At 38.2% G+C, this 18,669-nt stretch overlaps 1 protein-coding gene across 1 annotated transcript in view; it reads right to left on the reverse strand.

Moving 5' to 3' along the window:
- Positions 1-5,402: 5,402 nt before the first annotated feature.
- Positions 5,403-18,669, reverse strand: part of LONRF1 (LON peptidase N-terminal domain and ring finger 1) — a 32,525-nt gene continuing 19,258 nt past the window's right edge. The window contains exons 8-12 of the mRNA XM_032288324.1: positions 15,386-15,507; positions 12,798-12,956; positions 12,525-12,687; positions 9,450-9,602; positions 5,403-6,723 (exon numbers count right to left, since the gene is read on the reverse strand). Of these exons, the coding sequence (XP_032144215.1) occupies positions 6,565-6,723; positions 9,450-9,602; positions 12,525-12,687; positions 12,798-12,956; positions 15,386-15,507 (756 nt within the window). The 3' untranslated portion in view covers positions 5,403-6,564. The remainder of the gene's footprint in view (positions 6,724-9,449; positions 9,603-12,524; positions 12,688-12,797; positions 12,957-15,385; positions 15,508-18,669) is intronic.

The raw sequence follows: 18,669 nt of genomic DNA on the forward strand, positions 1-18,669 counted from the left end.
ATATACCCATCTAACCATTCTTTACTGTTTTACTGCTTTCAGTTTTAGGACTTTAAGTTTTTACGAATCTCAAATATAACAGAATTTATTCATGCAACCTCTCTGTTCACAAAGGTGTGGTTATGCAGTGACAATTTCAGATGCTAAGACCCAAGTGTAGTGTGGTTATAGATTGAGCAGATTAGTCCTAGATGGCTATTTGTCAATACTACTGCTTTTATTTTTGCATATTATCTTCCAATTTTTAATTGTGTACAGACAATCATAGTATGACCACAATTTTGAATTATGTGTTTTCACACATTAGTCTCTGGTTATTTTTAATAACTGCACAATACTCATTTGGGTTTCTTCTATTTGTTACCTATGGAAGGCATTATATTTTTCTAAGTTTTTGCTTTCTAGAGACATTATAAATATCGTCCACATGGATCTTTAAAAAAAATATTTCCCTAAGGTAATTCCTCAAATAGCTGAGTTAAAAAGTACGAACATTTTAATGATTCTTGATACGTATTTGGAAATATCCTTCTAAAAAGATAATCATTTATACTGTTACTAAAACTATAGGGCTAATCCTAATGTGAGCAACTTACAATCTTGGTGAAATGCTTAAAAACATGTTCTAATTCCACAGCTGTGAAATGCACCCCTCGTATGTAAAGCCTGCTGTCAGGGAGTCATCAATCTTCCAGACCCTTCACTCAATGAATTTCTTAGATGGCTAATAACTTGGTGTCAACATAAGGTGAAGCCAGACTGCATAGGGTCAAAGTCAGTGCTGCCAAGTGTTAACTGTGTGATCCTTTGACAAATGAATGACTTCGCTTTTCAGTTTCCTCATCCGTACAGAGTACCTACTTCACAGGATTTTTCTGAGGGCTAAATGCAAAGCCTACCAATTTTGAAATTAAGTATATGTTCTTTTGAAATGAAGCCTATATATTTTTTCAATATCCTAAATTGAGAACAACAATAACAACTTTCAGGATAAGATTTAATTTTGGTGAAAGGCACAAAGCTATTTGGAGGCAGGTCTGTAAGAGGGTTCATTTATGAAGCTGGGTTCTAAATATCTCATCTAGCAAAAATGTTTATCCTTTTAAAAATGTTGGCATTTAAACATTAGCTTGGGAAGAAAATTTACATCTTTGGATTCATGTCCTTGAGCCAGTCGTTTCATTGCTGATCAATGCCAATTAAGTTACTGCTATTTTATTTGTCCCCAGTCTGTGTACGTTTGCCTTATTTTTTCCCTTTAAATGGATGGATGAACTTGATCCCAAAGAAAGCAAGTAGAATATTTTATTAGTGTTGAGCTTTGAGAAAATTAATTTGTGTTATTTGCTTGTCTTTTACTCTCCTTAAGAAACTTCTATTAGACGGGTGTTAAAACTTTGTATTTATCTTCCATGTCTCAATTTTTCTCTCATACTTTAGTTTTTTGCTCTCTCTCTGCATTGTGTCCTAAAATGGAAGCAAACTTAACCCTCCACCTCATTAATTCATTTTGTATCTGCATTCATTCTCCTACTGGGCTCATCTATCACTTTTATTTTCATGATTCATTCACTGACTCAGCAAACTTTACCAAATGCTTCCATGGTGACAGAGTTGTCTGAGGAACATTTTATAGATTTCCAGATCTTTTGGGGCATTGCAACATCCTCAAATCTAAAGTTATTTTGTTATCTTGTTTAGAGTGCTAAAGTTCCTAAAATTTCTCAGATGTGATTCACTACTTTGTCATTTGAGAATGCCTTTGTTCTCTAGATTATCCCTGTGGGGTTGGTTCCATCAAAGGTAGCCTATGTTGATCCTGGTGAACGCTGGCTCATGCTGCCACATGAGGGAGGCCAGGAGCCCACTCTCTGTGCAAAATGGCTCCTCAACTTATTGGGGAGCTGTAGCTACTGAAGGTTTTGTGGGTCTTCTCTGGTCCAAGGCCCACAGTCAGGGCTTTGGCCTGAGAACCACCGCTGCAGGCGCCTCGTGCTCAGCCTAAGTTGGAGAGATGGTCCCATGATCCAGCTGTTTCAAGCACAGACTCCATAAGGGCATTTTCCAATACCCTTTCCTAGTTTGTGGCTTCGCTGTGGTTACTCCCATTTGACCTACACTTCTCATTTCTGCAAAGCCATGCTTCCTCAGATCTTATATATCTGATCCTGTTTCTATATTCAGAAACTCCTCAAAAGCACTGGTCAACTGATGATTTTGGTTGTACCATGCCATTAGGTTTCATTTTGTCTTTTTTTTGAGGGGGGGTTGGGAGGTTTAGGGAGGAAGAGAAAGCAATGACATTTGCTCAGTGGAACCGTCTTTATCCCATCTCCCTTCTTAACTGGAATTTACTTCAATTCTGTTCAGTGGTCAGCCTAGGTCTTGGAGCTTAAATCTGTCTAAACTGCCAGACACCAGTAATAATACTCAGAAGATTGTTCATGTGTCTAATTTAGTTAATAAATGAAGCCCAAAGAAAGTGCTCTAAAGTTCCAAGTTCTACTAGTTGGGTGAAGGCATCTGAGTTACACCTGAAGAAAAAGGAAGAATTTGACATGTAGGACAGGCATATAAGAAGATACCAACTAGGCTGGGCACAGTGGCTCACACCTGTAATCCCAGCACTTTGGGAGGCCGAGGTGGGCAGATCATCTGAGGTCAGGAGTTCGAGACTGGCCTGGCCAACATAGTGAAACCCTGTCTCTACTAAAAATACAAAAATTAGCCAGATGTGGCGGCAGGCACCTGTAATCCCAGCTACTTGGGAGGCTAAGGCAGGAAAATCGCTTGAACCCTGGAAGCAGAGGCTGCAGTAAGCTGAGATTGTGCCACTGTACTCCAGCCTGAGTGACAGAGCAAGACTCCATCTCAAAAAAAAAAAGGCAACTAGTTTGGTTTGAAACACTATTGATCACAGAACTTAAGATACTTAAAGCAATGGGGAAAAAATATTTGCCATTAAAAAAAATAAGCTGTATGAAAGGTGCAATAGAAAAATACTCAAAGACTTAAAAAATTATAAACAATAATAATCAGAGATCATTTATCACAATATTAGTCAAATAAGGCTAATATATTTCCATTAGTATATGTGTGTATACATATACACACATATACATATATATACATGTGTATATATACATGTATACACACATACACTAATGGAAATATATTGGCCTATATACATATATATATGTAGTATGTGTGTGTCTTTATATATATGTAAATTCTTCACTTATATTACTAAGTCATTTTTTAACAAGCATCTAATAGATTTTTATTACAAGAAACTTTAATCTCTATACCTTAGAAACTATGGATAAGGTGCTTTCAGTGGAATGGCCCACTCTTCAGATGTTTTCTGCAGAACTATTGAATAGATTCTCAATGGGCATAATTGTGACAGTAAGGGTTGGTCCTCTAGGAAGTCATTTCTGTATACATAATTTTAAAATTTCAATATTGAAACATGATTTATGGCTGGCCATGGTGGTGCATGTCTGTAATCCCAGTGCTTTGGGAGGCTGAAACAGGATTGCTTGAGCCCAGGAGTTCGAGACCAGCATGAGCAACACAGCAAGACCTCTTCTGTACAACAAAAAATTTAATTAGCCATACACCTGTAGTCCCAAATACTCTGGAGGCTGAGGCAGGAGTGATGGCAGCAGTGGTCTGTCTGAAGCATCACACTCCCTGGAGCCAGTAGGGGCGGGAACAGGTGGACGCCCCACCCCCTGCTGAGTTGGCAGGGCAGGAGCCCTACACTACTGGGCACACTTGCAGCCACCCAGCTACGGCTCCAGACCTGGGCATCCCTGCACTCCCAGGAAGCCCTCCCATCCCCTACAGGTTCAGAAGTGCCTGCTCTTGCTCCTCCCCACTCCTGGTACCTGCTCCGATTCTGGAGCAAAGCTGAGGCTGAACCCAGGTGCTATCTCAACCTGGCCAGGTGTGCATGTGCTAAGGGTGGTGCTGACATGACAGTCCTACCACCTTGGCCCCCTCTGAATTTTGGGCACCAACAAGCAGGGGAGGGAGGCTGAGGGGGTGCTGAGGGCAGTTTGACACAAGTCTGCAGGTGACCTTTGGTAGGAACAGCCTGGTTGGTGTGGATGGCATACTGATGGTGGCAGGAGGCAGACAGTCTCCTGGATGGAAAAGAGTGGATCCTCGCAAAACCTCACCTTCAAGCCAGGGATGGCCTGAAGCTTGGGGGCTAGGCTGCCAGTTCCAGGTGGAGTCCTCGGCCCAGAGTGAGAACTTATGGTTGCTTCTTCCCCCATCCACCTATGGCCACACATGGACCAATCGGCACACACTTTCTCCCTTCTGAGCTCATAAAAACCCTGGATTCAGTCAGACTCAAACAGACCCTCAGGACTACCAGCTGCAGGAAGGAGCTACCCACTGTGGGTCTCCTTGACTCTTTCAGATGACTCACCTGTGGAAAGGAGCTACCCAATGCAGATCTCTTCTCTGCTGAGAGCTGGACACTCTTTGGGATGATCTGCCTGCAGAAAGGACCTACCCACTGAGGGTCTTCTCTCCACTGAAAGCTGGACTCTCATCAGAACGGCCTGCCTGCAGAAAGGAGCTACCCACTTTGGGTCTCCTGAGAGCTGTTCTGTCACTCAATGAGGCTCCTCTCCACCTTGCTCACCCTCCAGTTATTGGTGCACCTCATTCTTCCTGGATGCAGAGCAAGAACTCAGGACCTGCCAATGGTGAAACTGAAAGAACTGTAACACAAACAGGGTTGAAACATGTCCCCACTCACCCCCTCCCTCCACGCAACATGTTGTGAGCGACAAGGAGAGAAGGGCTGCAGCCCTCTGGGATGCCCAGACCTAAAGGGTCCCCAAGCCAGGGCTGTGACACCCTCTTTGGAGCTCTGCAGTTCCTGGCATCTCCAAGCTTCCAGGTGCGACAGGGTTCCCCTCGTCCAGATGTGGGTGCCCACAGTGGAAGCCACATGCAGTACATCTGGTCCAGCTGCAGCCTCACATGGAGGTGCCACACCACAGCAGCTGGTGTGCCTGGCTGTGTGCAGTGTCTGGACCCCGCATGCACTTGCCCATATACCCCTCACTGCTCAGTGCCTGGCACGTTCTTGGCAGGTGTGGGATCTGGGCCGGTAGTGCAAGCCAAGCACAGCCTGCCAGGCTGAGTGTGAATAAGCCCAGTGGGCATTAGCAATACTCAGGCAGAAGGCACCACCAGCCACAGAGGTTTCTGGCTGGCAAAGTGACACCCCAAGAATCCTGTGACATCAAGATCATATATCTAATGCCACCAACCGTAAGAAAAACTCATCTGTTCTTTAACATATGCAGTTTGGTTCTTCCACTGACTTTTTTTTTTTTTTTTTTTTTAAATAACATTGACCTTACAATTTAAGAAAAAAGTATTAGGAATTTAGCTTTTATTCAAAATTAAATAAGCAAAAGCAAAAATTTTAAGAAACTTTTACAAATTACTTACATAAAAGAAAGTTAATAGGGACAGTCACAAGTTTGCAACAAATAATTACAAAAGTTTCTAGGGCAGCATGAATATAAACCATGTTGCAGCATGGTGATCTAACTGTGATATGAATAAGGCATAACTAACATTTGCACCAAGACGAGAATTAAAAACAAAAACAAATTTTAAAAGCTTAGTTCTATATTAAACTTCTTCTCTTCTCCCAGATCCCTAATGGGTTTATACTACGTATTTTTTTAAACAAACACATCATGTCAAACTCTAAGTTACATAAATGGGCGGTTAATGTGAAAAGCCCCCTAAAATGTACAAACTAACTGGTACTGAATTGAGTTATCCATTTACCTTTATGTACAGTTAAATGTAAACCATATTTTCACAGTTTTGAGTGTTTTATGAATAGATGCACAGTACCACGTCAGGTTTACAATTGTTCCTGAAAACTGGCTCTAGGTTCTGCATACAATGCCTGTCGGTCACTGTGATGCAAGTATTTACATAAATAAGAAACTGTGTCATAGTCAATGGTCAAGACAGTTCAGCAAGAGCAGTATTTCCAACAAAGAATGATCCTCAACACGATATTTTACATAGTTGTGCAAATATAAGCATTAGGACAGATATATCTGAGGAAATTCAATTTGCAAAAACTTGTATCACTACTCTTGTAAACCTGGGCAATAAATGACCCTCAGCAAGTTCTGCTCTCTATGGCTTTTTTTGTTTTAAAATTTTAAAGCCAGAGAAAATGCACACACACACGCACACACTCACACACTCACACTCTCTCACAGACATACAGAGTTCTTATTTCATTTTAGAGTATGGTACATAGTGCAACTTCACAATGTAGAGGTTTAACACACATTCAGTGCGTGTTTTTCTGTGCAAGTTCTTAGTGGTCTAAATCCTAGTTGAAGGTATTCATTTGCAGAACCACACGATTCAGGAGGTTGAAGGAAAAAAAAAGTTTCATTACATTTCTGAAACCAGCACTAGATGTGCAAAGGCAGCGGACAATCTGGCCATGAATATAGCCAGATTAGAGTAACTTTAAAGGGAGATCCAAGCAGTTAGTTACTTAGATTGGTCTCTAGAAAAATAGGTCAGTATATGCTGTATCTTTGTCAACCGTTCTTTCAAAGACTTCATTGACAAAACTGACAGCTGGTATCGTGGATCTACAGGGAGAACTGCAAGAAGCCACCAACACCACGCAGGTCCATTAGGAGTTGCCTAAAACAATGGACAGTTTATGGTATTAATAAAACAAGGATTTACGTAATAACAACAGTAGCAAACCACCAAAAAACTACTATTTATTGAGCACTTTTACTACGCATCAGGTGCTATCTCCAATGTCCTTAACAATTATGTAAAGTATAAAATGGGGAAACGGAAGCTCAGAAACATAATGCAAATTATCCAGGATCTCTCAGCTCATATGTGGCACAGCCAAGATTCAAATCTAGACTTGACTCCATAGTCAACATGTGCTCTTTCCTCCTTACTGCACTGCCTTAAAGCAAGCTATCTTGACCTCAGGCTACCGACACTTTGAGCCAGATAATTCTTTGTTGTGTGTGGCTGTCCCTATGCACTATAGCACATTCAGCAGCATCTCTAACCTCTTAACTACCAGATGCCAGTAGCACCTCCCCACCCAGCTGTGACAGCCAAAAATGTCTCCATATAATGCTAAATATCCTGTGGGGGCAACATGCCCCTAGCTGGCAGCCACTTTCTTGAGATATATATTTAAAGCATTAAGAAATGTTGAGATTTAAAATTTCCTCAAAGTATTATGGAACCTTAGGAAAGATAGAAGAAAAAGGCCCCAGTTTTCAATTTTGTTCAAAAAGGAAACATATCTCCAGTGAAAAAGTCCCTGTGATGTTGTAAAGGCTGGCTACTGAAAAGACTAGAAATTTCCAAAAAAGATTTGTAAGCTACCTTCAGTGAACCTTGAATTGCTATTTATTGGAATTAAAATATAAAGCTTCAAAATGACAAAAGGAGCTAGGACATCAGTGCTGATCTCAGTAGGCCCCCTCCAGAATCAGATTCAGTTTCTACATTCGTGTATTGTCTGCTGTCAGATAAGCATCGCTACCTCCTCTTCTGCATTCCAGAGATGTTAGAAACTGTCTCCTAGAATCCCCTCTGCCATAGGGTTCCAGATTAGGGTTGGCCAATGAAAGGCACTCTCGTAGGGTGTAGAAGCTGGAAGAGAAGCCATTATCCTCGGAAGATTGTTGCAAAGTATAAGCAGCAGCTTTCCAGAGAGGTCCTGGAAACCCCTTCCTCCACTCCTGAGGTAGTAGTGGGGACTTACTGGGATTCCTAAGAATCATAGCCACTTCCCCACTAGTTCTTCAGAAGCACCCTGTTGGCTGTTCCTGATGCAGAATCTCTGGTGGCAGATTCCCTGACTTCTGCAGGTGACATCCCTGACCTTCCCTCCCACAGCTCCCCCAACTACTCTATAAAGTCTGCATCCTACATCAAAACTTTCATCCCAGGAATATGCAGGGTGGCTGCTTTTGCTTTCCTGCCTGAATCCTAACTCACACAACACTGCTAACAGAAAGCAGTGATAGGGGACAGGATAATAAAAGGCAAGGGTGGTGAAGATGATGGGAAAGTTATATTGAATTTTTCTATAAGCTGTTTTTTTCTTATCATTTAAAATTTCTTATTCAATATTGTTCTTACCAAAGCCTATTTCTGTGGCGTTTAATCAGATTCAAGTAATCAGTTAAAACAAATAGATAACAACTGATAATATGCTAAACAGAATGAATACTAAATGTGGAGATGGCCTAATGTTGGTGTTTCAAGTTCAGGTGAAGGATTCAATTGGGATTCAGACAGATGCAGACCAACCCTTGAAAACGGGAATGAGGCAGTGTGCATTACAATGAGATCTATTATTTCTCCATCTTCACATATTCACTGACAGCCAATCCTATGTAAAATCTATCACCTTCTGACCAAAAACATTTAATTCAATTCAAAAATGCTTATGCCTAAAACGTAGTGCTTTAGTGAGTCTATGATCAGATTTTTCAAGAGCCAGACCCTTCTTTTATGCCTCTTGCAGTTTTGCTTGCACAGAAAGTTCCAGATACACATTCATTAGACTACGCTTAAATGTAAACCCTAAGTACCAGCAAGACTAAAAGAATAACAGTTTCTTGGGAGGCCGAGGCGGGTGGATCACAAGGTCAAGAGATCGAGACCATCCTGGTCAAAATGGTGAAACCCCATCTCTACTAAAAATACAAAAAATTAGCTGGGCATAGTGGCGCATGCCTGTAATCCCAGCTACTCAGGAGGCTGAGGCAGGAGAATTGCCTGAACCCAGGAGGCGGAGGTTGCGGTGAGCCGAGAACGCGCCATTGCACTCCAGCCTGGGTACCAAGAGCAAAACTCCGACTCAAAAAAAAAAAAAAAAGAATAACAGTTTCATAAGGAGTGAAGTATTAAACATGAAAAGGCAAAAATGAGTAAGTGGTAGGGTCAAATGTTGGGAGACAGAAAGATGAGAAAAGATTGTTAAGTGTATAGAAAATGGTAAATCTCTCTGCTGTCGAAGAATAACAGCAACAGGTGATGGGCTTGAAGGCATAGTTGTCTCACAGTCACAGTTTCTAGATAGTAACATCCCATTTTTAATTCCTTACCCCTCCTAAAAATCCTCTTAAGGACTTGCTCCCTCTCTGGCAATCTGTCCTACAGGCATCTCAACTGACACCTATTTCCAGCCTCTACTTGTATGGAATGTACTAGACACCACTACTCAAGAGAACTCATGATTCTAAAGATGAGGTGGGGATGAGAGCAGGGGGTGGTCAAAGAAAATGTAGTGCAGAAACGACAATAAAAAAATGATAATGTCAAAGTTTGCAAATTTGGGTTTACATCAAAGTGACTTTAGGGGAACAGAAAAGCCACCATACCTGAAGGTTTTCTTCCCTCTCGGGCATTGATCCAAAGTGCTGAAGAATTTGGCTTCGAAATCTGTCTCGTAAATTCTGAAACCAGCTGCAGGCTTGAGAGTAGACCAAATCATGAAGCTCTCTGAGATTCTTAATCTCATCTTCATTCTCAACCTAGAAATACAATAGTCAGTAAGACTTCTGTGTCTAATCCCCCATCCATATGCCAACTGACACAAATGGAAAAAGGCATCAGAACAACAGGGCAATACCTGCTTCAGTGCTGACCTCCCAGAGAGTATTATTCCTATGCTATAATACATACTTCTGCCTCATGCAGGGCTAGCTGACCATACTAAAGACAGACAGCAAGGCCTGACCTATGCGTAATCTCACTGACTTGGCAGTGCAATATTGCAGAACGCTACTAACAGCCCCCAAGTGGGAGGACTAAGATTGAGAGTGAATTTTGGTTCAAAGGTCTACACTAATTTGGAATTCCTTTTGTCTTTATGAATCAATGGCTTTTGAAAGCAGTGGAACAAAAAAGTGGGTGACAGTTGCTACAAAAAAAGAAAAGATGAGTGATTAGGGTGCAGATGATATGACAGAAAGTAATTAACAGGAGGAGTCCAGGCCCAGTTACATCTTTTACTAGGGAACTGAGTCAAAGCACAAAAACAAACAAAAAGCTACAACAAATAACTTAGCATATAAAGCCAGTACGTCAGAGGGGTAATTACACAATGATGAACTTCTGCTCTAAATGCCCACGGCTACAGCTACCTCTGGAACTCCCTCAGTATATTCTTTAGAGTACTGGGTCACCAAACTGCAAATGTAAAATTAACTGCATCAGTCTTCTACCTTGAGATAGAAGAGTCATCTCAGAGAACACAGGTGGGAAGATTTAAGTTTAACTCATCCATCTTATATTGATTTCTTTAATGCACACTTACATCCTACTTACTATGTGCCAGGTCGTGCTCTGTGTCTCATATATACAAACTCATCCGAACAAATACCAGGCCTGACTCAGCCTTTCATACTTCAAGGATGACTCATATAAAAACAAAGAAACTCTGAAAACATTTTGAAATATAAAAATAGGACTACAGCACACAAGAGACAAAAAAAAATACTTTTTACTTTTGAAAGATTTGAAATGAAAAAACTAAAGCTTAAAGAGCATCTCCTTTTAGCAAAGCTATGTGAATGTACTTAATGCCACTGAACTGTGCACTTAAAGATGGTTAAAATGGTACATTTTGTATATATTTTACCACAAAAAAATAAATTTTTTAAAAATGTAGAAGAGCCATATAATTGAAGAATTTTGGTCTTGGAACGCCAATACAGGATTCCGGCCCTTGCTGGCATACATTGAACTTGACAGAAGCAAGAAATAATCTTATGCCTTGTTCAGTCTTTTTTTTTTTTAAGCATGTGCTTTGCACCCTCACAAAATTCAAGAAAACAAATGACAGGCTCTAATAAACAAGGAATGATAACAATAAGAGTATGCAATGAAAAATGAAGCTCGTCAAAAAGCAGGTAGAAACTTTAAAAGCAAACTTTACTGTAATAATTTTTAACAGAACTTAAAATTTCATTAGAAATCACAGAAAACAGAATCATTATAAGAAGAAGAAAATTTGCTATAAAAAACAAATTTGAGAAGTTTTTCCAGAATGGACAAGAAAATCACTATATAGATGAAGACATTATGATGAAAAATTACCAGTCATTCCTAGGACCACAAAGAGGACTCAAGTTTATAAACATCAAATCTATAATACTTTCAAAATGTGATTCTATTGCCTACCTGTTTATAAGTATTAATACATATAGTCATGTTATTATGTTATTTAGCCATACACTCAAGTGATTTTGTCATCAAACCCAATATATGAAGACAAAAATTTACATAAAACTGAAATAGGGTTACTAACTTTACAAAGGACATTACCTTTAGCAAACGATTCCATTCACCAAGTACGCCTAAGGCACAGATTATATCAATCAACTCAAAATTTCAACTTGCACAATACTTTTGGCCAACCCCACAAGGCGAAGTAGTCCCATAGCATTTTTATAGTAAGATAGGACATGCAACATCAGAACCATCAGGTTTATCAGCAGAGAGGCAAATGGCATAATGATAAAGCTCAGAGCCTGAGTCGGGGAGTTTGCCTTAATCATTTTTATTACATTACCTATAGGATCTCAGGCAAATTAATTAACACCTCTGAACTGTACTTTCCTCATCTACTATTTCATAGAGTTCTGGAAATTCTATGAGTTAATGTTCATGAAAATACCTAATGCCAACATCCAATAAATGTTGACTGAAATGAAAGGCCTAAACAAATTAATGAACAAGTGATGGTATAAGATCTATGCTTTTATAATGCCTTTCCAAAAGAAACTGCCTTCAATTTGATATTTATAGTATCATAAAAACCAACTTAACCCTATTCTAGAAAGACATCACAAAAACCCTACGCTGGTAAGATATCACCAACAGGTACACTGATAGTGCTTTCTATGTCTGCCCCAGGGTCTTCACACAGTATTCAACTCTATTTTATCATGAGGGTTCTCTTAGGCACAAGAACAACCTTAATATACAAAACAACTCTTACAAGATTTGATGTGTTTACATTTACATCAAATTTCAGTCTACTAATTACATCAGCTTCAACTGCTAATACTTTCAATAAAACAGGGCAGAAATGTAAACCTTTCAAAACTTAGATGGCTGAAAGTTCAACTTAACCACCATTGTTAAGTACCTAACATGTGTATCACACATGTCCATGTGTACATACTCACATACATTCTAGGCACTGGGCTGTTGTTAACCCTGTAGAAATAAAGAGAACCTATGTTCTAGTCTTCTAAGTTCTCTTAGAATGTGCAACAATTTCAGAGCAAGACACAAAAAGGCTAACTTAGAGCTCATTCTCACAGTTAACAGTGGTAAGGCTCTCTAATAAGAACTAGTTCTTATGCCTAGAAAATAGCCTGTATGCCTGTACCAATTCCTGCAACAGAATATACTAAAGTATGTTGGAAAAGCACATTTCAAAATACCTTAACATCTTCCAGATATTCAATGTCGGCAGTGCAATATCCATCTTTCATTCCTCTTTTTAAAACCCTAAACCGCTTTCCTCCAACTGTATCAACCACAGACCTTCCATCAGGTAAGAAATGCACGTTTCTAATTTGTAACATACAACCATAATCTGCAAAACTAAAAGAAAACCTTGATTAGTAACAAAGGTGAAACATAAACATGTAAGTTCTCATCCATATTGAAAGGTCTAACCTAAATACAAATATTTAAGTTCACAAAAAGCATACCTATTTTGTGTATCACTGACACACATGCCAAACTGTTTGGTTCCAGTCTGTATACTTCTTCGAATCATCAATCTATATCTTGGCTCAAATACATGGAGAGGGCAAGGCACAGTGGGGTAGGCCATAGTGCAAACAAATATTGGAACATTCTTGGTCAAGCTGAGGGAGAAACAGTTTAATTATTATAGATCATACAAGAAAAATATTACCGAGCACACAAAAAAAATGAGTGAGGTTTACAACAGTAATGAACTAATGTTAAAAAAAAAAAATGAATTAGTTCTAAATAAGGTGATTTTTGTTCTTAGCAAGAACAAGAATCAGCACCCTGTTCATTAAGCTCTCACTGATGAAATATTAATACTAAAAATCTGCTGTGATCCTCTTACTTATGAGTACATTGAATTTTAAGACACCAGATTATCTTACAGAACTAAGTATCTTTATGAATCAAGATAATTTATTATAAATAAAATTTTATATTAAAAATCTGTTTTAGCTATTTATAACATATGACAGTAAATATCTTTTATCCAAACACTCATACTCTTAGATAACAAGAAAAAGCGAACTCCCACAAGACAAAGACCAAATAATTAAAAATTCTTTGGCATTAAAATATTTTCAAACGTAAGATCAGAAAACATATTCTGATGAGATAACATTTTTTCCAAGTAATTAAAGTGATATAACATTTTTCATTGCCATACTGGTAGAAAGCAAGAAAAGGATAAAGGCAATGCCCAGTCCTGTTCAAGGTATGGGAAAATTGGTAGTGTGGAAACAGTCTGAAACAGCACAAGCATGCTAAAGAACATGGCTACAGACAGACACCTTATGTCGTTGGTAGGAAACGCTCATGTTTTTGGAACCAACCAGCTTACTTTCAGACTTGAGTGGACAAGTGCTAGATGAATGTTCACTGTAGCAATGTGGATAGTAACCAAAATGTAGAAGCATAAATAAGAGACTAGTAAGATCAATTATGGTACATCCATAAAATGGAATACTGTATTTCCATTAAAAGATGATGTGTATGACACTGAATTAGAAGAAATGTTTATATTAATGAGAGAAGGAGGTTTTCGATATAGATCATGAATAACATGATCCCATCTTTGTTTAAAGCTTATTTATACATACTGCATTCAAGTTTGGAAATATACATGCCAAAATGCCAATAGTTGATTCCCTTTGCAGGGTTGCAGATTACAGCTTTTTAAATGCTGATTTGTATTTTTGAGTTTGTTTTTTTTTTTTTTTTCAAAATGACCATCAATTACTTATATAAACATAGTATTTCATAAAACATGTTTAAAATATGTGTTTTAAAACACAGCCCCATTAATCAGCAGCTGAACCCCCTGATGCTTTTCTCTCCAACACGCAGCTCTTTTTCTGTGTGACTACCTCATCTGTCCTTTGAGTCTACCACTGTTCTGTGGGCAGGCTGGTTGTATCACTGTGTTTAAAATTTCAAAAGTGTAACTGCTTCTTCTTAAATCTAGATGCTTCAGCATTGATCAAAAAGGTTCATAATTGTCACATCACAGTATTTTATAAATCACATAGTTAAATATCAATTCTGTGAGAAGACAAAACAATATCTATTTCTATAAAGAGTGGAAATCTTTCTTCTGTTGAAGGCCCCTGGACTACTGAAGACATCTGATGGGCACATGTTGAAAAAGGAGAGTCTACAAGCATAAGTTTTGTTAGAAAGTAACATATAAAATGTTCAATTTATATTTTGAAAAATAATGGTAACAAAAAGTTGTTAAATAAAACAGCATATAAAATTATAATTTTGTTCTTTAGTGTGCTGAATTAAAGGAAAGCAAAAGAAATAAAGAAATTAAAAACTCATGAATAAAATTTAAAGAGACCCAAGTGACTGGTCAAAGAGAGAAAGACATTTAGGGAAAAGAGAGGAAGAAAAACAGGAAACAAAAACAGAAAAGGGACAAGCAATGCCTGGTCCCGCCTACCCAGCTCCATCAGCTGCTGTGTTCTCTTCAGAGTGGTCTGCATTACCCAATCCCAAGGTTGCCTCCAAGATTTTCACCCTCCCGACACCAACTCAGTTCTGCTCCCAGTCAGTATGTTCATTAATTGAGGATTTGGCCCTGAACAGACCTCTCTTCCAACTTCAGTCTCAGATCTCAAAGTTTGGAAAGCCTCTTTCCAGGCCTCCATGTGACAGCAAATCCCCTGCTAATCTAGGTTATTGACCCTCAGCTTTCCTCTTGCCCAACCTACCATGACACATAAGAGCCACCATTACCATCAATGTCACTGTCACCAGCGCCCCCTCTCTATTTCCCATTCCACTGCCTGATGGCACTGTAGGAAATTCCTCCCCCGCCTAAAATACTGCTTCAGCCCACAGAGCTGAGTCAATAACTCCCTATAAAACATCCGGATGTTACCAAGTGAACATATAAAATTCTGTCTGTTGAGGACAGCGGAAACTGACCAGTACTTCTTGACTAGACTGAGAACTAAAGACAGGATCCAGCTTGTGGTGAGATTTCTCCTTACTATTAAAGGGTAGCCGTTCATAATTTTTTTTATGAGAAGAAACTTACTGTGAGAGTTCAGCAGTTTCTTCATCATATATTTTTTTTCTCTCAGACAGTTCATCAGGCAGATACTTCACTATTAATTCTTCCAACAGCTGTGTGACACAGTACCTCCTATCTGCTAGATACTAAAAGACAATATTATTTTACATTCCAGCAGTGGTTTTCCTACAGTATTAAAAAGGCAACACAGTTAACTGATATATTAAAGCCTTTATTACATACTTATACCGTCAATTCTGGATTAATTTTATTAGTGAGGGGAACATTACAGTAGATGATGCTAAGCAAAAAAAAAAAAAAAAACCTGTCTGAGGCTTTGCTCAAGTGCAATAAAGACAGTTGGCTGCAACCTGAACCAAGCCCTGTCCAGAAGAACTGCTTCCTGCTGTGACCACAGCTCCTCTGTTAGCCACAGAGGGCCCTGCCCTGCCATCTTCCATAACATCTTCCTTTTCCATCTGACAGCTCATGGGTACTAAACTATCATTTTAACTGAGAAACAAAAAGGAGATAAGGAATAAATAAAATAAGGCAAAACAGCACATTTGCCTTATTGAAGAAAAGCAAAACATCTGTTTTGTTCCCAATTTCAGACAGTCTCTAGATAATTTTTCTTTCAGATTTTCTTCCATTGTCACCCACTACTGAGTAGAGCAGCAGACCTCAATTCTGTCCTTGAGTAACCCAAGAAAGGTGAGTTTCTTGGGACACTATCACTCAGACCCTTATCAAGATTTTGCTTTTCCTATACAATCCATCCACCCCAGCTCTATATAAAATCGTACATTTACACTGCCCCTAAATACTCTGAAAAAGTACTATCCTCATGCATTTTTGTGTCATTCTCTATTCCAACTTATAAAAGCCATCTCTCTCACTCCTGCCTATTAAAAACGTATCTATCCTTCAAGGTCTGACTCCAATTTTACCTTTCTCAAAAACTCTTAATTATTTTTTTCTAACTCAAGAACCCATAGTTTACTGTTTATACCACATAGAAGGCATTGTATAGTGTAGTATATGTACACAGATACATTACATCTCTGTAGTTAAACTAAAAATTACTTAGGGTAGGGCCAGGGACACGGTCAGAGTGTATGCAAAGAACTTTGTACAAAGAAAAAGCCCAATACATATTTATTTCACAAAACTAGTGAGGATTGTCTCCCAATCACAAGACAAAGCCATCCCTGAATCTGCAGTCAGTAAAAACAAGGGTTTTGTCATTATCCAGTGAAGAACAGATGAGGAAATGTGAGAGATTGGGAAATTGGTGGTGGTTTTCAAAGTTGACCATGAATCAGGGCTTATTAAAATACAGACTACAGAGCCCTAGCATCTGGAGTAGGGTCCAAGAATCTGTGTTTCTAACAAGTTCTCAAGTGACAGATGTTGCTGATCAGGGGAGCATGGAGAGAGGTGCCCCTTGAGCAGGAAATATACACACCGATTAATGTTTATCATAAAATTAATCAAATTACAGACATTACAAAAGCAATTCCATTATCATTTTCTATTAAATTAACAAAGATGTTTAAAAATCTTGGGAAATACAGCTTCTCTCACATGCCTGATAGGAATCTGAATCAATGTAACATTTCTGGGGATGAGGCAATCAAACAACTGGTTTTAAGGGCTTTATAAATATATGACTTTGGATCCAATAATTTACCTCCCAAAATTTAACCTAAGGAAATGGTCAGATGCATACAATCATTAATTTTAAATGATGTTGGAGAAAGCATGGTATATTTAAAAAAGAGAACAAGAAACCTTATATATCCAACAAGAAGGAAGCGTTAAATCATTGGACTATTATGCTGCTATAAAAATTATGTATCTAAAACAGATGTAAATGGAAAAATGAGCAAAATAAAATGACAAATAGGAAAAATGTAAAACTGAAAGCATACCAATATTTTTAAAAGTATATGTATTTTGAATTTACAAATTATATTATGCATGAAGGGTATCTTCAAAGTTGGACACTGGATATTGTTAAATAGTATGTCATTTATACTTTTTAAAATATGCTTAATGTATTTTTCAATGTCTATTTTTTAAAGAAGAAATATCTCTAATTAAAGCAATGGATCTACTATTATGCCAAAAACTGCAATTACTTTTGCACCAACCTAATAGTTAATCTGGAAAAACAAGCATCATAGTTATCCTCGGGAGTATCTAAATGAAGTCTGGAAAAACAGCATATTTAGAGTACTTCATTTAAAAACATTGAGCATATTACATGAAAATGTAACTAATAAACTCTTTTAAAAATAAATTTATCTGATGTTTCCTAATTTTGAGAATACTCTGAATATGCTTTTGTTTTACATAACAACTTGTTATATATGTAAGATACATATCAAACATAATAACAGACATGCTATTATGACATCCATACTGAGTTGTTTTCTATATAGAAAATACTGTATGTATATCCATAATGGTTTTAATTTTTTGGTTCATATTTGGAAGATATTTTTCTTTAAGCAATCCTGTCAATCATCAGAGACAGAATCACTTTCCCTAATCAATGTTACCACTGCAACTGCCTCTCAGAATCACAGGCTTTAGCCTGATTGTAGGTGATCTACAGTCACTCAGGCATGATTAAGAAGGTGCTGTCTTCCCATCAATTACAGAAGACACCCACTGAGACCTAGCTACTTTCCTATCACAGGTTATTAGTACTGATCACTGACTGACTCTAAAGAAAGGGTATAGAAAGCTGTACCTACCTCTCTTCTTTCCAGTCTACCACTTTTCTAGAGCTGCACTGTCCAATGTGGTAGCCACTAGTCACATGTGCCTACTTAAATTTAAGTTAATAAAATATAAATATAGTTTCTCAGTCACACTAACCACATTTAAAAGCTTAATAGGCATACATGGCTAATGGCTAACATATCAGACAGCAAAGATATGGAGCATTTCCATCAATGAAGAAAATTCTATTGAACAAAGTTGTTCCAGATGTTAAGGAATCTGAAACAGTCTACAAATCTGGCTTATTATTGAGGGTTGGAAGCAGGAAAATAATGTTTCCCCAATATAGTCATCACCAAAATTGAACTTATCCCTAACCAGATGACTAACCATATTCACTTTTGTTTAAAAAAAAAAAAAAAAAAAAAAATTTAAGCACAAGGAGTTTGGTCTTGAGTATCTGTCTTCTTTCCCTCCATCCTCTTCAACCTCAATTTTCTCCAATATTAGCATATGGGTAGTAAAACATTATCCTTGTTAGTCACTCAGCATACAGAATGTAATTCTGAACATGA

The sequence above is a fragment of the Sapajus apella genome, unplaced genomic scaffold, assembly GCF_009761245.1.
Source record: "Sapajus apella isolate SASKATOON/1434 unplaced genomic scaffold, GSC_monkey_1.0 scaffold21, whole genome shotgun sequence".
NCBI lineage: Eukaryota > Metazoa > Chordata > Mammalia > Primates > Cebidae > Sapajus > Sapajus apella.